Here is a 17,500-nt window from a genome sequence, read left to right on the forward strand (position 1 = left end):
GAACAAACACGTTTTGCGTACTCACGCTTGACAAATCTGAACACAGGAGCAGCCATTGTGGAGAGATCTACTTTTTGACGGAAGTGACCGAACAACTATGAATGACGGTATGTGTGAATGACGTCACAGTCATACCTGTCAAGTCTTACGTTTTTCGCGTAATTCTTACAGAATTTTGATGTTTTTCAAGTCTTACGGCGTATGCCGAAGATCTTACGGTTTCTACAAAACAATTTGGTCAAATAAAAAAAGATCGCAAAGGTTCGTCCGAGAACAAAGTAACAGCTACAACTGAAATCTCGCGGTAACTGATCCGGCGAAAGTACAAGGCAACGCGCATGTGCACACCGTCAGCGCGATCTGACCGAGTACTGTGCGACCACGCTTGACCACACGCGACCTCAAATTAAAGCAGTTACATGTACTATTGTTGTTGTTCTCGGTATCTTCAAGGTATTTTCTCATGTTGTGCGAAGTTTTAAGCCATAGAAATGAAACTAAGGGAGTTGTGATGCATTTTCGAAGAGCTCGCGATCGAAAGCGAAAGGAGCCGGATTTCTGTCACATCCAATCATGTCGGACTTGTTTTTAGAACACGCGCGACCTCAAACTAAAGCATTTACATGTCATATTTTTGTTGTTCTAGTATCTACACAGTATTTTCTCACGTTGTACCAAGTGTGAAGCCATGTAAATAAAAATAAGGGCGGTGTCATGCATTTTCGAAGAGGTAGAGAGCAAAAGTTGGCACCGGATGTTTGTCACAACCGATCACAATCATATACGACTTGTTTTTAGAACATGCGCGACCTCAAACTAAAGCATTTACATGTCATATTTTTGTTGATCTGGTATTTGTCCTTGATTGTTGAGACACACATGAGTTTCTGGCTTGTAACTTGTGTGTTTTACATGTTCTGTTTGGATAAAATGTTCTCTTTTGCACATTGTGGTGGGGGTTTCAATTCATGATTGAATCACTGTGCTCAATGAATGAATGTTGTTAAAACACACTTGTCTTGTGCCTTTACTATCATGTAGTGTTTTTGTGCATGCTGGTAATTTTTTTGTCAGGGGTGTAAATGTGTGACTGGTTGGACGTGTGCCGTCTTTGTACAATCAAGGTGATTCTTGGTACAATTTACATTTAAACATGCTTTGCATTTCAAAATTACATAAAACAGCATTTCAGTGTTGAGAAAAGTTGTTTTTTTATTATGTGTGAAATAAGGCTGATTTCTTGTTTTTGTGTGTGTATGTGTGCATGCATTTAGTTCTTGTGGTGATTAATCTAACGACTTCTGCAGTTTTGCACGTTGTCTCATGCTTTTTGGTGCAAACTTATGGTTTTGTGAGCAAAATCTTATGGTGAGAGTCCACAAGAGCTTGACAGGTATGCAAAGTCATCGTCACAGTCTGTATCTTTTGAAGCATCACATTCTTCATGGCCTCTTTCTGTTTGTTCTTTTCGGGATCTTTGTCATGTCTGTTCATAACTCTGTCCTTCTAGATTCATACTGTGATGGGGTGGAGTGGAAGGGGGGGGATAGGCCAGGAAGCATAAATGAGACGCCAAGACAGAGGTTGCGATAACGTGACTTTTAATTAACGTACACCAGAAGCAAACACCAGAAAGTAGACACCAGAAAGCAGTGTAGATTCTCCTTCTTGGCAGGCCCAGCAAGTGACTGGATCAGCCATTCAGCAGCCTCGCCGCCCAGCGCCTCAAGGTTGAAGTGGGCAATGATGCGACGAGCCTCTGTGACGTAGTCGTCTAGCAGACAGCCATCTTTGCTGCTTGTGAAGACAGGAAGCCTGGGAGGGGAGAACATCTGCCACTGGGGTCTAGGAACCCCGTCGACCGCCATCTTGGATACGCCGAGTACCTCCTACACTGCTACCCCTGCTTTCTGGGGTTAAACTACGGCGTCTCTACTTCCTGAACCCTGCTCGCAGCGCCAGATGTGATGGGGTGGAGTGGAAGGGGGGGATAGGCCAGGAAGCATAAATGAAACGCCAAGACAGAGGTTGCGATAACGTGACTTTTAAATAACGTACACCAGAAGCAAACACCAGAAAGTAGACACCAGAAAGCAGTGTAGATTCTCCTTCTTGGCAGGCCCAGCAAGTGACTGGATCAGCCATTCAGCAGCCTCGCCGCCCAGCGCCTCAAGGTTGAAGTGGGCAATGATGCGACGAGCCTCTGTGACGTAGTCGTCTAGCAGACAGCCATCTTTGCTGCTTGTGAAGACAGGAAGCCTGGGAGGGGAGAACATCTGCCACTGGGGTCTAGGAACCCCGTCGACCGCCATCTTGGATACGCCGAGTACCTCCTACACTGCTACCCCTGCTTTCTGGTGTTAAACTACGGCGTCTCTACTTCCTGAATCCTGCTCGCAGCGCCAGATGTGATAGGGTGGAGTGGAAGGGGGAAAATAGGCCAGGAAGCATAAATGAGACGCCAAGACAGAGGTTGCGATAACGTGACTTTTAATTAACGTACACCAGAAAGTAGACACCAGAAAGTAGACACCAGAAAGCAGTGTCTGATGACACATGAAAAGAAAAGAAAACATAATATAAGTACATGGCATAACAAGTAAAACGCACCATTCATACCAATGCATCCTAACCATACATACATTCCACAATAAACCTATGAATGTATGACTGTATCATTTGTCAAAATAATCATGACAAATATAGACAAGTAACAATACAGCCAAAATCCTGCAGACACAGCATTCTCTGAAAGAGAATCCACAGTGAGTTAAACAACTCCACAACAGCTAATGTCAAGGGAAGTAACCAACATCTTCCCTTAGGCCTAAGCCTTGCATTGGAAAATGCTCTACATAAATTAACCAACTGCATGAACCGCAACTGCAAAATAATTGTTATCATTAAGTATGTTCATCGCCATGAAGACACATCTTCATCGAGTTGAATAATAACGACAAGAATAAGAAAGATAACTCAGGCATGGGGTAAGCGCAAGCTCCCATGCTTCAAAATGAAGCGTTAGACCACAGCCTATTACTGTACAGGGAAGCGCGACTAAATCATAACGCCTTAGATCAAAAGTCTGTTTTGCATCTATGCGACTGCACAAAATGTTAGGTTGTTTCAGTCGCAAAGTTCTTCTGTAGGCAAGCGCCTTTAAAGTGCAACATGAGAATTAATAGTCAAAATTGTGCAGCCTGTAGACAATATCTTCCTATTGTCTGAAATCTTAACTCAGAAGATCTCTATCATTCTCATGCCTGAATTCATCAAACTCATGATTCGAGTTCATTACCCAAAATATATGTCAACCATAATTCCCGTTCATCAATTGTAGGGGTTTCTGCGCCTAAATCGTAAATAGGTAGCTTTACGGGCCAATGGCACTGAGGGCTTAACTTTGGGCTTTTAACCGACTACTACTCAGACTTTACTGATCTCCAGAAATAATATGTGATAAAATGGGGAAAAATGGCAACGATACACATGGGTTACGATACACGCGCGAGTTTTATGTGCTAGACATTATTTAGCCCAGTGGAATGCTAGTACAAAATGTGTATATGTGTTTTCCCCAAACAAAGCCCATTGAACTGGCGGGAAAAGGGACACACCGAACAGAGGAACAACATGGGAAGGGGGGCGCTCTGTCATTACACGGGGGACGCCGGTCAAAATGTACATATATGCAAACATCATAGCATCAAATGAAACATAAGAATAGAGCATAAGGAAAGAATACAGCATAAGGAATGAATAAAGCATTTAGTTACTTACAGATTCTCCTCAGTGAGCACACGTAAAAGGAACACAAAACCTGCTGCTGACGATAGTCGCGAAACACAAGAGCACAGGTTTCGGAATTCAGTTACAACCACAAGTCGACCGTTCACGTCAACCGACACATATGAGCAGCACACAGCTCAGTATCACAAATCGCGTTCTCTCCTCTAGCCTAAATGCTCAGTCTTTTAAAGGCTGGCCACTTCCGATAGCCAATAGGAAGACTACCCGGTGTCAGACAACGGGGGGCGTTCTACTTAAGATTGCCTGCCAAATGAAAGGGATCGTTAAAGAGGCAGAAATCGTTACAGAGGTGTCACACACCGGAAATATTACAAGTAGTTACACTAGCTGAAGGGGGAAGAGGGGCCTGTCTGCCGTCAATACCAACAGGGCTCGTGAGCTAGCCAATTTCCAAGGGCAGCTAAATTCGCGTATGGAAACAATACTGTCGTCTAGGATGCCGTTTTCAGTATTCTCAGCGTTGAAGAATTTGTAAAGAGAAGAAACGGCATTCTCGTGACCTGGGTCAGCCAAGCCTGACGTGATGAATATTCACAGGAAAAATGCGTTCACACAACAATCTCACAAAATTAATTCTTTAAAAATTGCTCGCTCTTTACGTAGGGCACCTAGGATGTTCCCGTTTGGCGAGCGTTCAAATGGACGGGTGTTTGACTGTGTGTAAAAGCCTGACAGTATCTGTGATGGTTTAAATAATGGCAATTTTCGTATTTTACCTCTTGAAAAAACAACTATTTCCGTTTGTTTGGCGTTCACCCGCAAATTCCACTGATCGCAGTATTCGGACACCACATTAAGCGAGTTTTGTAATGCTTCTGGGGATTCTGCTAAAGTGATTGTATCATCTGTATATAATACAATAAACATGTTATACATCAGCTCAGCACCATCCGGCTGTAAATCCAACATATTTGTTTGTTTGTTTGTTTGTTTGCTTAACGCCCAGCCGACCACGAAGAGCCATATCAGGGCGGTGCTGCTTTGACATATAACGTGCGCCACACACAAGAAGGAAGTCGCAGCACATGCTTCATGTCTCACCCAGTCACATTATTCTGACACCAGACCAACCAGTCCTAGCACTTACCCCATAATGCCAGACGCCAGGCGGAGCAGCCACTAGATTTTCAATTTTAAAGTCATAGGTATGACCCGGCCGGGGTTCGAACCCACGACCTCCCGATCACGGGGCGGACGCCTTACCACTAGGTCAATCCAACATAGCAACCTCTCTTTCAATAGTAGGGAGGTGTTCAGTTTTATCAAACATATAAGCTTGTAAATCATTTAAATACACAGCAAACAATGCAGGTGACAAGTTTTCCCCTTGATGTACACCAGTAAAACATTGAAAGAAATCTGATTTTTGGTTACTTACCAAAACACATGACTTGGCCTTACTATACACATTTTGAATAATATTTAGCATTTGCCCATTTATACCAACATCAAACATCTTCTTCCAAAGAAAAGCTCTTTTCGCATAATCAAATGCTTTTCCATAATCAATAAGAAGACAATATAACCTTTTTCTCTTTGATAGAAAGTAATCAATATTACTATGTAAAGTAAAAATGTGGTCGAGAGTTGAATGACCTGCTCGAAAACCGGCTTGTTCTTCACCAATGACTGAATAATCATCAAAATAATTAGTTAGCCTATTATTCAGAACACTGGTAAATAACTTTCCAAATCAGCTCATCAGGGTTATGTGTTATTTAGTATAAATATAATTTAAACACTTGTTTTACTGTGCCTGTACCACCAGGCACAACCCCTCGGCCAAGAAGCGTGCGTTATTTCCTGCATGCTTTTTATGGTGCATTTGTGTGTGAGCTGATGTCAGGTATTTAACTGTCCAGCAGTTGACCGGTCACTCGGTAATTTACCTGCGCCAGCGTCGCAGCAGCGCTCTTCACTCTTAACCTTTACGCTTGGACTTTGTGCAAGAATGGAATCCAGCGGAGACTCTTTTCGTTTCGACAAATGGTCTGCGCAGCTCCCCAGCACGGTGGCGGAGGAACTTTCTAAAGAGGGCTTTGACAGCAAACTATCCCTCCTTCACGCCACCAAGGAGGACATTAATTCGCTCAAACTCAAACGCGGCCACCTTGTCGCTACCTGGGCCGCCATACTCGCCCTCCAAAACGAAAATGGCGGAGCTACACTGTCAGGCGCAGACGTTACGGCGACAGGGGGCACAGTGGCTCAGCAGTCGCTGCATGTACTATTATGCGGACCCTCGCAATCTGCTTCAATTGACATCGACAACGGGCGATCTCGAACAGGTGAGGGCGCCTTACGCATAATCGAATTTGTGGGGACTTGTGAGAGGCAGGAGGAGGTAAACCTCAGCGGGGGCATCTCACTTCGCCTCCCCTCCCAAAAACCCAAACCAGAAAATGTAACGCCGGCCCAGTGGATTAATTGCTCCTAACAGCCGGATTATGACGAGACTCCTCGAATTGGGCCAACTGACGGGCAGAGAGACGCTAGAGTACCTGACATATACCGCGAAGGTGGGGGAAATGGCCGCCCGCTACACGTGGTCATCAGTAATGATTTATGACGACCAATATCGCCAGAACCAGGCAACAGAAGGGTACAAGTGGGGTAGCGACTCCCAGCACCTCACTCTCGTGGCCCTGCGGGAGCGGGGACCAACACCACAGCAGAGGGGAGGGCAGCCTCCCGCCCATACGGACACCTCTGGCCATCACCTAGGACACAGGAGGGTGATGGCCCCCTCGGGCAGGGAGGTGTGTCATCAATGGAACACGGGGCACTGCAGGTATGCCCTCCGCTGCCAATTCGAACACGTGTGTTGGGTGTGCCTCCAGCGCGACCACCCTGCAGTCAGCAACAGCTTCACACAACCGCCTGCTCCTGTCGGTGATCAGAACCCAGTCTCCAGATAGGACAATGCGCAGCTAACATAAACGAACAAGGTGGGAGATAGCAAGTTAGAAACACCCTTTTTACCACAAAACCCTTTTGGCTGTGATTGGCTAGGCAACAAGGAAAATATATCATCCATTTCTAGAAAGATCGAAAAATGGGAGGACGAGTTAAAATGTGATTCTGATAGAAAGTTCCTATTAGAAGGCATAAGGCAGGGGTTCAGAATTACAGATGAACATTGTGTAATACGTACAGCAGAGGGTGATTATCACAGGTCAGCCATTCAGCATAACGATGCAGTAGAAAAAGAACTTTTGAAGAAAATTGTGGCAGGGAATTATGTTTTGGCCTCAGAAAAACCTACCATTGTTAGTCCTTTAGCAGCTATTGAAAAAGACGACGATGACATTCGTCTCATTCACGACGGTAGTCGTCCTATGGGTTGTGCAACGAATGACTATGCCTCAGTGCAACATGAGCATTTTCAGACAATGGAGGACGCATGCTCTTTGGCAACACCGGGGTACTGGATGGCGAAGTTGGACCTTAAATCTGCCTACAGATCTGTACCAGTGCATAGAGATGATTACAGAGTTACAGGACTGAAGTGGCGCTTTAAAGGAGAAAGAGCACCGACCTATTTATTTGATACATGGCTCCCCTTTGGGGCCTCAAAAGCACCAAGTCATTTTCATAGACTCTCTCAAGCAATCGGCAGATGTTTACGACGCCGTGGCATAAAGGGTGTTTTTGGCTCACGTAAGTGTAGCCTATGCGATGCTAACTTTTGTCTGTCTGTGCGTGCGTGCGTGCGTCCGTGCGTGCGTATGTATGTATGTATGTCTGTGGTAGAAACTTTAACATTTGACTGAACACCAAAATACTAATTTTACCTGGTTATTATTCAAGCAACAGCTTCAAAGTATTGAAGCAATGATCAACATTTCGTCGGCACGTATGTAGTTAAAGTGTGTATCCAAAGAAAACGGGTGGTGTTTTTTTTTTTTTTTTTTTTTTTTTTTGGAGGGGGGGTAAAAACAGGTGACTGGTTTGTGTCGTGTGTGGTATGTAGACCAGGTCAGGGGTGAAGGTTAGGTCAGATCGCGTGAAGGATTGTGGTATAGATACAGTTATCACCGAGCTGCAGTTCGCTGATTCGGAGAAGACGACTCATGATTTCACATTGTTCGGTTTCGTAGCTCCAGAAAAATAGATAAAGAAGATACCAAAGGGTATTTCCTACAGGTTAATCTGCACAGCGTGTTTCCAGTGTCTGCGCGAGGAAGCGCTGTCGAAAGCGCAGTGTCGATCTGGCCATCTGGCAGTCGTGTCCCCGGGCCGTAAGTAGGCTCATAGACCATTTATCCTGGACCGCCAACTAGCTCTCTCTCCGCTCTTTCTCTCTATTACGAGGTAGCGGCCTCTCGCATTTAGGAACCTACGCTTACAAGCCTTTCAGAAATCAGGGGGACGTGATATCCGGTGTCGATTGTAAACATGGACGAAGTTCCCGAGGTAAGTTCTGAAAATGCTAAAATAAACTCAGCAAAAGTGCATATGGAACATGTTTTTCGATGAGTTTTGTTAAGTTTAGTTTGGAGTTTTGGAAAATCCAGCTCATTGTCACCTCCCATTGTCACAAATAACTGGAGCGTGCTTTCTTTTCACTGTCTTCGAATCGCTGGCCTTTCAAACCGGACGCGACGCGCCCCTGAAAGTCGAGAGTCGTAACCTCGAAGGGTCACGTGACGAGTTGGCGGTTCAGGCTATTTGGTCTATGGTAGGCTACAGACAGACATATCTAGATCTAGTGTCTCGCACTCTTGTACCGTGTTACTATGCTTACTGTGTGTGTGTATGTGTGACGGAGTGATTGAGTTTTTGTTACTGTTTGTCGATTTCGTACGTGAGCCTTGAAGGCTTCGCCTCTTGTTTTTTTAGTGGTTTTTTTTTTTATCGTAAACAATAACATTATATGACACACTTGGTATCTGTATGTTTAACTGTACATTAATCTGTGGCACAGTACATTTAACATTTACTTTTGGCGCGAATTCTTACAATACATAAATGGACAAAAATTTATTAATCAAAGCTGTTGTGTCTGCGGTGTCAAAATTTGCGACATCAACATAATCATAAATCCATACACACACATACATATGCATATGCACATAAACTTAAACATTTTCATTTACAAAATACTCAAACGTCTCAACCCTAATTCGCAATTAAACATTACATTTAAATCAATAGGCTTACCATATCTAAACTTGCTGATACACATTTTTGCTATCAACAAAATATGATTTATAATTTTGTTTGTTGGGGTATGCATTCCTATTAAATAACCAAACAATACATCATGTTCTGTTAATATAACATTTTCTTTCGTATTAACAAAAATACATCAAATGACATGTTCCCAAAATAACTTCATTTTTCTACATTTCCGAAAAAAAGTGCTCAATATAATCTATTTCGTTACAAAGACTACACAAATTATTTTCTTTCAACTTCATCTTGTGGAGTAAAATGTTTGTGGGGTAAATATTATGTAATATTTTCCATTGAAGTAACTTTAATCTTTCCTCGCTTGTACATTTAATTGCCAAGAGCCAATATTTCTCGTCAAAGGAAAAATTATATTTATTGTAACCAGAATTTAACAGAGCATAGTGCGCTTGCTTTTGCATTTGTTAAAATAGCCCGGAACTGTTTGGGGGAAGTTTTTTTTTTTAACAGGTCTTTTAGACATGGCCCAGATTTGTCGCTCGCGTTTCCGTTGGCTGTGTCGTCTCGCAGCGCACGCGCGCGGAGGGCCGTGTGCAAAGCATTATACTCAAAAAGCCGTGTGGCGCTATAACCAACAGTGGTACAAATCTGTTAATACGGGACAATATTACCGTATATCCATATATCACGTACAACATTCACATCAGCGTTAATCCAATTTTCAAAACACAAAACATTCTTTTTAAAAACAATACCTGCATTATTCCACAAACATTGATCGATTAATCGTTCTTTTTCTGCAAAAAACAAATGTCTATTCTCAATCCATTTTTGTAATACCTGTTGCCAAAATTTCGATTTTATTCTCATCAGGCCTACAATTTAACAAACTGTCTCGGGTGGCAGTTGATTGAAAACAACACAGACGACTTCCAAGAGCGTCATAATAATGTCTTGGAACTAATTTCCAATTTTGAAAATCTGTTTGCTGTAGCCTAGCTGACCAGCATAACAAAAGGATGTCTGCATATCATGCATATTTATCATGTTAATACCGCCCATTTCTAATTTATCACACAAAACTGTTCGTTTAACCTTCTCAAATACGTTAGTGTTTAAATACTTACGTTTCCATAGAAATTTAAAGAGGATAGTGTTCAGTCTGTCAAGCACTTTTGTCGGAGCAGAAAGTGCCTGAAAAACGTATACAAACTGGGATATCAAAAATGTACCGCTAATACTTAAAATTCTTCTTGACCACATTTCAACAATTCTTTCAATTCTATCAACACGTTTTGACCAGTTTTCTTCAATGTCAGAAGCAACAATATCATTCCTAAATATACTGTTCAAAAAAAGAAACGCATAGTTGCTACTTGCCAAATTTGTTTTATTTTTCGAAAAAATTAACAGAAAATCCAATATTTAGATTATTTGTTTGAAATTTGGTATGGACACAGTTGAATGCACACACAGTTCATTTGCATCTTCAAATCAATCAGTCAATCAATACGATTGGGTGCCGAGGCTGTCAAGTCAGTAGGGGGTGTGACTGCCTTGAGCAGCAACAACTGCCCGGCACCTTCTGGGCATGGACTGGATCAGATGCCGGATATCTTGCTGTGGGATGGTGTCCCACTCCTCCTGAAGTGCCTGCAATAGATCGCGGTGATTTGCCGGCGCTTCTTCTCGCCTGCGCACACGTCTGTCCAATTCATCCCAGAGGTTCATGTCTGGCGACATGGATGGCCAGGGAAGCACCTGGACATGGTGGTCGGTGAGGAACTGGGTGGTGAGTCGTGCTGTGTGCGGGCGAGCGTTGTCCTGCTGGAATATGGCATCCTGGTCAGCCAGAAGAGGAAGGGCGTGTGGGCGCAGAATATCCTCCACGTATCGCTGGGCAGTTATGCGCCCTTCGACGTGCACCAGGGTGCTCCTTCCAGCGGTATTGATCGCCCCCCACACCATGACGCCTCCACCACCATGAACGGGTGCCTCATCCACACAGTTGGGCGCGTAACGTTCGTTTACTCTCCGGTAGACCCTCCTCCGACCATCATGTCGCTGGAGCAGGAAGTAGGACTCGTCGCTGAACCACACGTGTCTCCAGTGATTCCGGACGGTCCAGCGAAGGTGCTGGTTGCCCCACTGCACTCGGTTCTGGCGATGGCGGCGGGTGAGGACAGCTCCTCTGTGAGGTCTGCGAGCTCTCAAACCAGCTTCATGCAGGCGGTTCCGCACGGTCTGGTCCGATAATCGGTGTGGCCCGGGAAGAGCCTGGACAGAAGATGAGGCCGACAGGAAACGATTCCGGAGGTGGCGGAGCCGTATGAAGCGGTCGTGAGCAGCAGTTGTCGCCCTTGGTCTTCCCGCTCGTGGCAAGTCAGCAACGGAGCCAGTGGCTTGAAACCTGACCCACAGTCTACTGATGGTGCTCTGGGACACGTGGAAGTGCCTGGCGATTGCACTTTGACTTTGGCCTGCTTGTAAACGACCCAATGCAATTTGGCGGTCTTCTCTGCTCAATCGGGCCATCTTTCGTCGCTGAATTGTCGTCTGATTTCTTTGTGGCGAACAATCCGCTTTTATGGGTTTTGAAAGACATGGTGAGAGCTCAATATTCCCCGAGTTTCACGAGATTACACTGAAGCATGACGACTGGTCATGCCAAATGAGCAATTTGGACATTGTAGCCACTGATAACGCATGCGTCACGTGCAGAGCTCACTTGTGGCAATGGACGAAAGGTCGACGACCAGATAAACATTTTCTGCAGTTTGGTGGATATCCTTGTAGCCATATAACTAAATTAACCAAATATTACAAGCTATGCGTTTCTTTTTTTGAACAGTATATAATACCCAAAATCTTTAACTGTTTTGTCCATTTTATATTACAACATTGTTCTGGGCTGTTCTTCATGGATCCCAACCACATTGCTTCGGTTTTATTTTGATTCAAATTTAAATTTGAAATATACGAGAACTGTTTTACTATCAATAATACCTGTTGCAGGTCGTGTTTGTCTTTGAGAAACAGTGCTACGTCGTCTGCATACATTGCCAGTTTTAACACATATTCCATGTTCCTCTCTCGATCAAATGATGGAAAATTCAGTCCTTTTATGGTCTGATCACTGCGGATTTTAATAGCTAAGAGTTCAAGGCCAAGGACGAAGGCCATCGGAGAACAATTACACCCCTGACGGATCCCGGTTAATACGTCGAATTCCTCGGAACTCCAACCCACGTAATTAATACAACTTGTGGTATTATTCATTAATACTTTTACCCAATTTAAAAAATGTCCACCAAAACCAAATTTTGTAAATGCCCAAATCATATATTCCTTTTATATTGAATCAAATGCTCGTGCAAAATCCAGACCAAGGAGAATGCCTGGCTTATCATTACCATTCATAACATCTGTTACATCGTCAATTAATCGAATAATATCACTCGCTTTTCTGCCTTTAATGAAACCAACCTGGTCCTCTGATATAATACTAGAAACAACAGACCCAAGGCGATGTGCCAGACATATTGCAAATATTTTGTAATCAGTATTAGTGAGAGAAATGGGTCTCCAATTATTTAAATTATCTCGTGATAGATCCTTTCCTTTGTGAATGAAGGATATCACCGCCTTTTTTGTGAAGGAGACATCTCTCCAGCTTGAAAAGATGCGCTTAAGGAGGCAAACACCAAATCCTTAACTTTAGGCCAGAAACATTTAATAAAACTGGCTGTGACGCTGTCCAAGCCCGGCGCTGAGCCGTTTCTTAATGATTGAAGTGCTCTACCAATTTCTTCAATTGTAATATCTTTTTCCAACTCATTCGTCTGGTCCTCTTTTAATTGTGGAATATTTAATTGGGATAACTCGCGTTCCGCCTTCGTTTCATCAAAACACATTTTCGTACCAAACATTTTTCGAAAAAAATTGGTTTGCGCTTGCATTATTTCTTGTTGTGATGTAAAAAAAATTCCATTATCGTCACATAATCTATCCAATACTTCAACATTTGCCCTTGTTTTTTCCAAATTCAAAAAGTATCGGGTATTTTTTTCCCCTTCTGCAATACATTTTTCACGAGATCTCACCTGTGCGCTTTTTGCCTCGTGAATATTATAAATTTCTAATTTCTCTCTGTGTCAACAAACGTTGGTTTTCTACATCAATGGACACCTTTTTTTTTATCGATTTCATTTAATTCGTTATGCAATTTCTGTTTCTGATCAATCATTTGCATTTTCTTCCTTTTACTAAAACTAATACAAAATTCCCTTATTTTAACTTTACAAATCTTCCAGTGCATCTGAGGTTCAATATGCACATTTTCAATCATATGTTGTTCTAACAACTCATTCATTCTTTCAACAAATTCACAATCATTCAGTAAACTATCATTAAAGGTCCTTGTCTACATTTTTATACCGAAATCGCCATTTGACCATTAAAATGCAGAGTCTATTATCTACAAATATCAATAATACACCCCCTTTCGATCAGGAAAGACGAAGCCAGTGTAGCCGTTTGAAAATTCATTGTAGTATTCCAGCGTAGTACTCATAGTAGGATATCCTTTTTTGGAAAATGCCAAGCGCAAAATTCCTCTCAAATCCCGTGCATTTCGTGCGTTTAAAAAAATAAGCGTGGACAGCGCTCCTGTGTTGCTGCACTTGTTTGGGCGTGGCTATAAGCATAGTGACATGAATTTGATTGGTCAGTATTTTTAGGCAAAGCACATGTTCTCAGCAAACAGAAAACAAAATATTGGAAGCGTGAGTCACGCTACCCAAAAATAAAATCTTTTTTTACATATATTTTTTTTTCTATAACTTTTTTCCCCATGGTTCATTCATCATCTGACATAACTTTTTAGCGAAATCTAACCATAAGATTATTGAAAAAAAGCAAAAATGTAGACGATCACCTTTAAACTTCCAATACGACGGGCCTCTTTCAATATGTGTTAAATTGAAATGCATGATTACCATCCTGTGATCGGTCTGTGCTACTGACTGTATCTTACAATCACATGTCCGATTCAATACATCATCGCAGGCTAATATAAAACCAAGTCTCCTGGCAATAAAGGGTGTTTTTCGTGACCATGTGAACTCTTTATCATCAACATGAAAAAGACGCCATAGATCGTTCAGGCCGTTATCAGCCAGCAAGTTATTAAATATGTTCACATCAAAAGCGTTATGTTTTCCCCCACTTATGATATCTAAATCGTTATCCAAAACACAATTAAAATCACCACAAACTATTTTCTGATAATCTACTTTTTCCCTTAAACATTTTTCAAGAAGTGCAAAACCATTTCTTCTTTCAGTCGTGTTGTTTGGACCGTAAACGTTAAAAACATACAACTTTTCTTCGTTTAACACGACTTCAAGCTCAAGTATTCTTCTCGACTTCACAACACATTGCATTTCAAATGGGAAATTCTTTCGAACAAGTATTATTTGGCCAAGGCTATGATTCGTTGCCGTTCAATAAAAAATCTTCCCTCCCCATTCTCTTTCCCATTGCTCAACGTCATTTTCTGAAACGTATGTGTCTTGAACACAAACGATATCAATTTGTTGTTTTCTTAGATTATAAAAAAAAGTTTTTCGCTTTGTTTTGTTTCGTAAACCATGAATGTTTACAGAAGAAATAGATAAGGCCGCCATGGCAAACACGAGCTAGCATTGCAAGTAAATTCGTCGTCCGTGTGGGTGTGGTTGTTTACATTGATGATTTTCTGCTGATTGCACCGACTCGAGAAGAGTGCAATAACGCTTTGCATTGCTTGATAAATCTCGTTAGGAGATTTGGTTTTTATATCAGCTGGAACAAGGTTGTTGGACCCACTCAGCGCATTACATTCCTAGGTATAGAGATAGACACACGTGATTGCACTTTGTCATTGGGAGAGCAAAAGTTGGCAAAGTTTTTTTTTGTTTGAACAGTATTTTATTCGTAAACAGACACATGATAATATAACAACATCATTAAGAAGAAGCACAACAGCTCGATGAATTTTCAAAGAAGAAACGTGCAAGTAAGCAGCAATTGCAGCGCTTGGCTGGACTCTTAAACTGGGCTTGCCAGGGTATCCGCGGAGGCACATTTTTCTTGCGGCGCATCCTGGACGCTATAAAGCCCCTGCGGCAGCGGAATCACAAAATAATTAGTTAGCCTATTATTCAGAACACTGGTAAATAACTTTCCAAAGCAGCTCATCAGGGTTATACCTCTGTAATTAGCTGGGTCTTCAGCATCTCCCTTTTGCTTATACATGGGGCGTAAAAGTCCAACAGACCATTCGTCGGGCATGTGTCCAGAACAAAGAATTACATTAAACAGCTTTGTATATTATACTTTAATCAACTTCCCAGCAGAAGCTTTCAAAAACTCGTTTATAATTTGATCATTTCCACAGGCTTTATTATTCTTTAGCTTTTTAACTGCTTTTAAAACTTCATCTTCTGTTGTCATACAATTTAAATCAGCGTTATCATTATGTACCATTTCATTTAAATTACAATCATTTTTATCAATCTCATCTTCACCTGCTGAAAACATACCTTTAAAGTGTTTCAAAAAAACGTCAGAAGAGACTTTTGGTATTTCTTCATTTTTTTCTCTCTTAGGGTTCCATTAATAATCTTCCAATACGATTTTGGATCATGGCTGTTTTTTAGGTTTTTAATTTTTTTTTTAACAAGGTCTGCTGATATCTTTTAAATTGCTTATTTACTTCCTGTTTATAACTTCAACTTGACACAGTTGGTGCGGAGCTCACGCGAAAAGGCAGTCTTCATTCTTCTGTGTACAATTTGTGCTTTAAAAAAGGACTTTCTCTTTTTCTCACATGTAACATTGAACCATGGACAATTTTTGGTTTTCCTTTTATACTGCTTCTTACCAAAATTATTTCGTTTAAATAACCCTATTAACTTCGTCAACCGAAACATTTTCTTTAAATACTAACATGTATCATCTAATTCATCTAATTGTAAATCAGTATTGTTTATCGGTTGAAACTTCCAGACGACAAATATAATCGGTTTCCAACCCCCCGCGGGTTAGGGGGAAGAATTTACCCGAGCCGTAAGAGGCGACTAACGGATTCTGTTTCTCCTTTTACCCTTGTTAAGTGTTTCTTGTATAGAATATAGTCAATGTTTGTAAAGATTTTAGTCAAGCAGTATGTAAGAAATGTTAAGTCCTTTGTACTGGAAACTTGCATTCTCCCAGTAAGGTAATATATTGTACGACGTTGCAAACCCCTGGAGCATTTTTTTGATTAGTGCTTTTGTGAACAAAAAACAATTAACAAGTGTCTCTATCCCATCTCCCCCCTCCCCCCCCCCCCCCCTTTCCCCGTCGCGATATAACCTTCGTGGTTGAAAACGACGTTAAACACCAAATAAAGAAAGAATCGGTTTCCAAATCTGCTTTCCATTTTGGTCTTCCTTCGAAATGTTCTGCTACATTACAAGCATGCACTTAATTCGTTCCCAACTTTATCATCACAATCATGCTATTGCGAGTGTGTTCCCTCAGGTAAGTTAAGCTTTCTGAGTGAAAAGTTGTCATCGTTCTGTAAACCTGTGAGGCGGATATGGCCTTTAAGGATAAGTATGTTCTTTTGGTTACCAACTACAATAGTGGATTGTTCAAGCATTTGGTCAAATGAACACAATGTGATAAAAGCGGTTGTTAGGCAAAAAATAAAAATAGGTGTGGTTACGGTAACATAGCCAAAAAAAAATAGGGTAGGTAGGTAGGCAATCACTTTTTTTTTTTAAACTTTTTTTTCTAATGTGTACAAATTAAACCTACTTGACAGGGAAATAAGTGTGCGACACGGGCGCTTTCGCTTTCATTGCGTTTTTTGCACTCGTTTTTTTTTGTTTTTGTTTTTTGTTTTGACAAATGTAATAAAAAGTTATAGGATCGGCCCCTAAAAATAGGGTAGGTCGGGTTACCGTAACCACACCTATTTTTTTTTTTTAGGCCATATCATGTAAAGCGACTGACGTGTTTTTCATTGTCCAAAAATGAGTCGCCTCTATTATTTTGAGAGCGCTCTCACATCGAATTCTCTATGTACCAGCTGTTTTTGATTGTGTTGTTAATGCTATAATGTTCTGTCTAGCTTAATCATCGTCGTCTTTGTTGCTGATTTTGTTTGCAAATGCTTTCGTCATTATTGTAGCGCTAGCTTGTAATCGTAACAAATAACGGTTTTTGCTGCAAAAATCATTTCAGAATGTTATATGTATTAATCTTGTGTAGCGCAATACGTTGCTTTGCGCGTCATTCTGATAAACTCAAAGAAACACGTGCGAGTAATAAATCAGTTTCTTTATGTTGTGTTGGCAGTGAATGTGGCTTTTGGTAAACCGGCAAGCGCCAGCAGCGGTTACAATGACTCCAACGGCCCATCAGCTCCGGCCTGTATAGCTGTCAACGGCAGAACCAGCACAATCCACAGGTCGACCACACAGCCCAATACCAACTGCATCCACACTGACCGTGATGACTTTAA

General features: G+C 41.8%; 1 protein-coding gene across 4 annotated transcripts in view; it reads left to right on the top strand.

Annotated features, from left to right (window-relative positions):
- The window catches only part of LOC138964793 (multiple epidermal growth factor-like domains protein 11), a 48,316-nt gene that overhangs the window by 3,350 nt on the left and 27,466 nt on the right, over window positions 1-17,500 (top strand). For 3 of the 4 annotated variants that reach the window (XM_070336839.1, XM_070336841.1, XM_070336840.1), the window contains exon 3: window positions 17,335-17,500. This exon is cut by the window's right edge. The exons of the other annotated variant lie outside the window; for it this stretch is intronic. In XM_070336839.1, the coding sequence (XP_070192940.1) occupies window positions 17,335-17,500 (166 nt within the window). The remainder of the gene's footprint in view (window positions 1-17,334) is intronic. 4 annotated transcript variants of the gene reach the window in all.

This window comes from Littorina saxatilis, linkage group LG4 (genome assembly GCF_037325665.1).
Source record: "Littorina saxatilis isolate snail1 linkage group LG4, US_GU_Lsax_2.0, whole genome shotgun sequence".
Taxonomy (NCBI): domain Eukaryota; kingdom Metazoa; phylum Mollusca; class Gastropoda; order Littorinimorpha; family Littorinidae; genus Littorina; species Littorina saxatilis.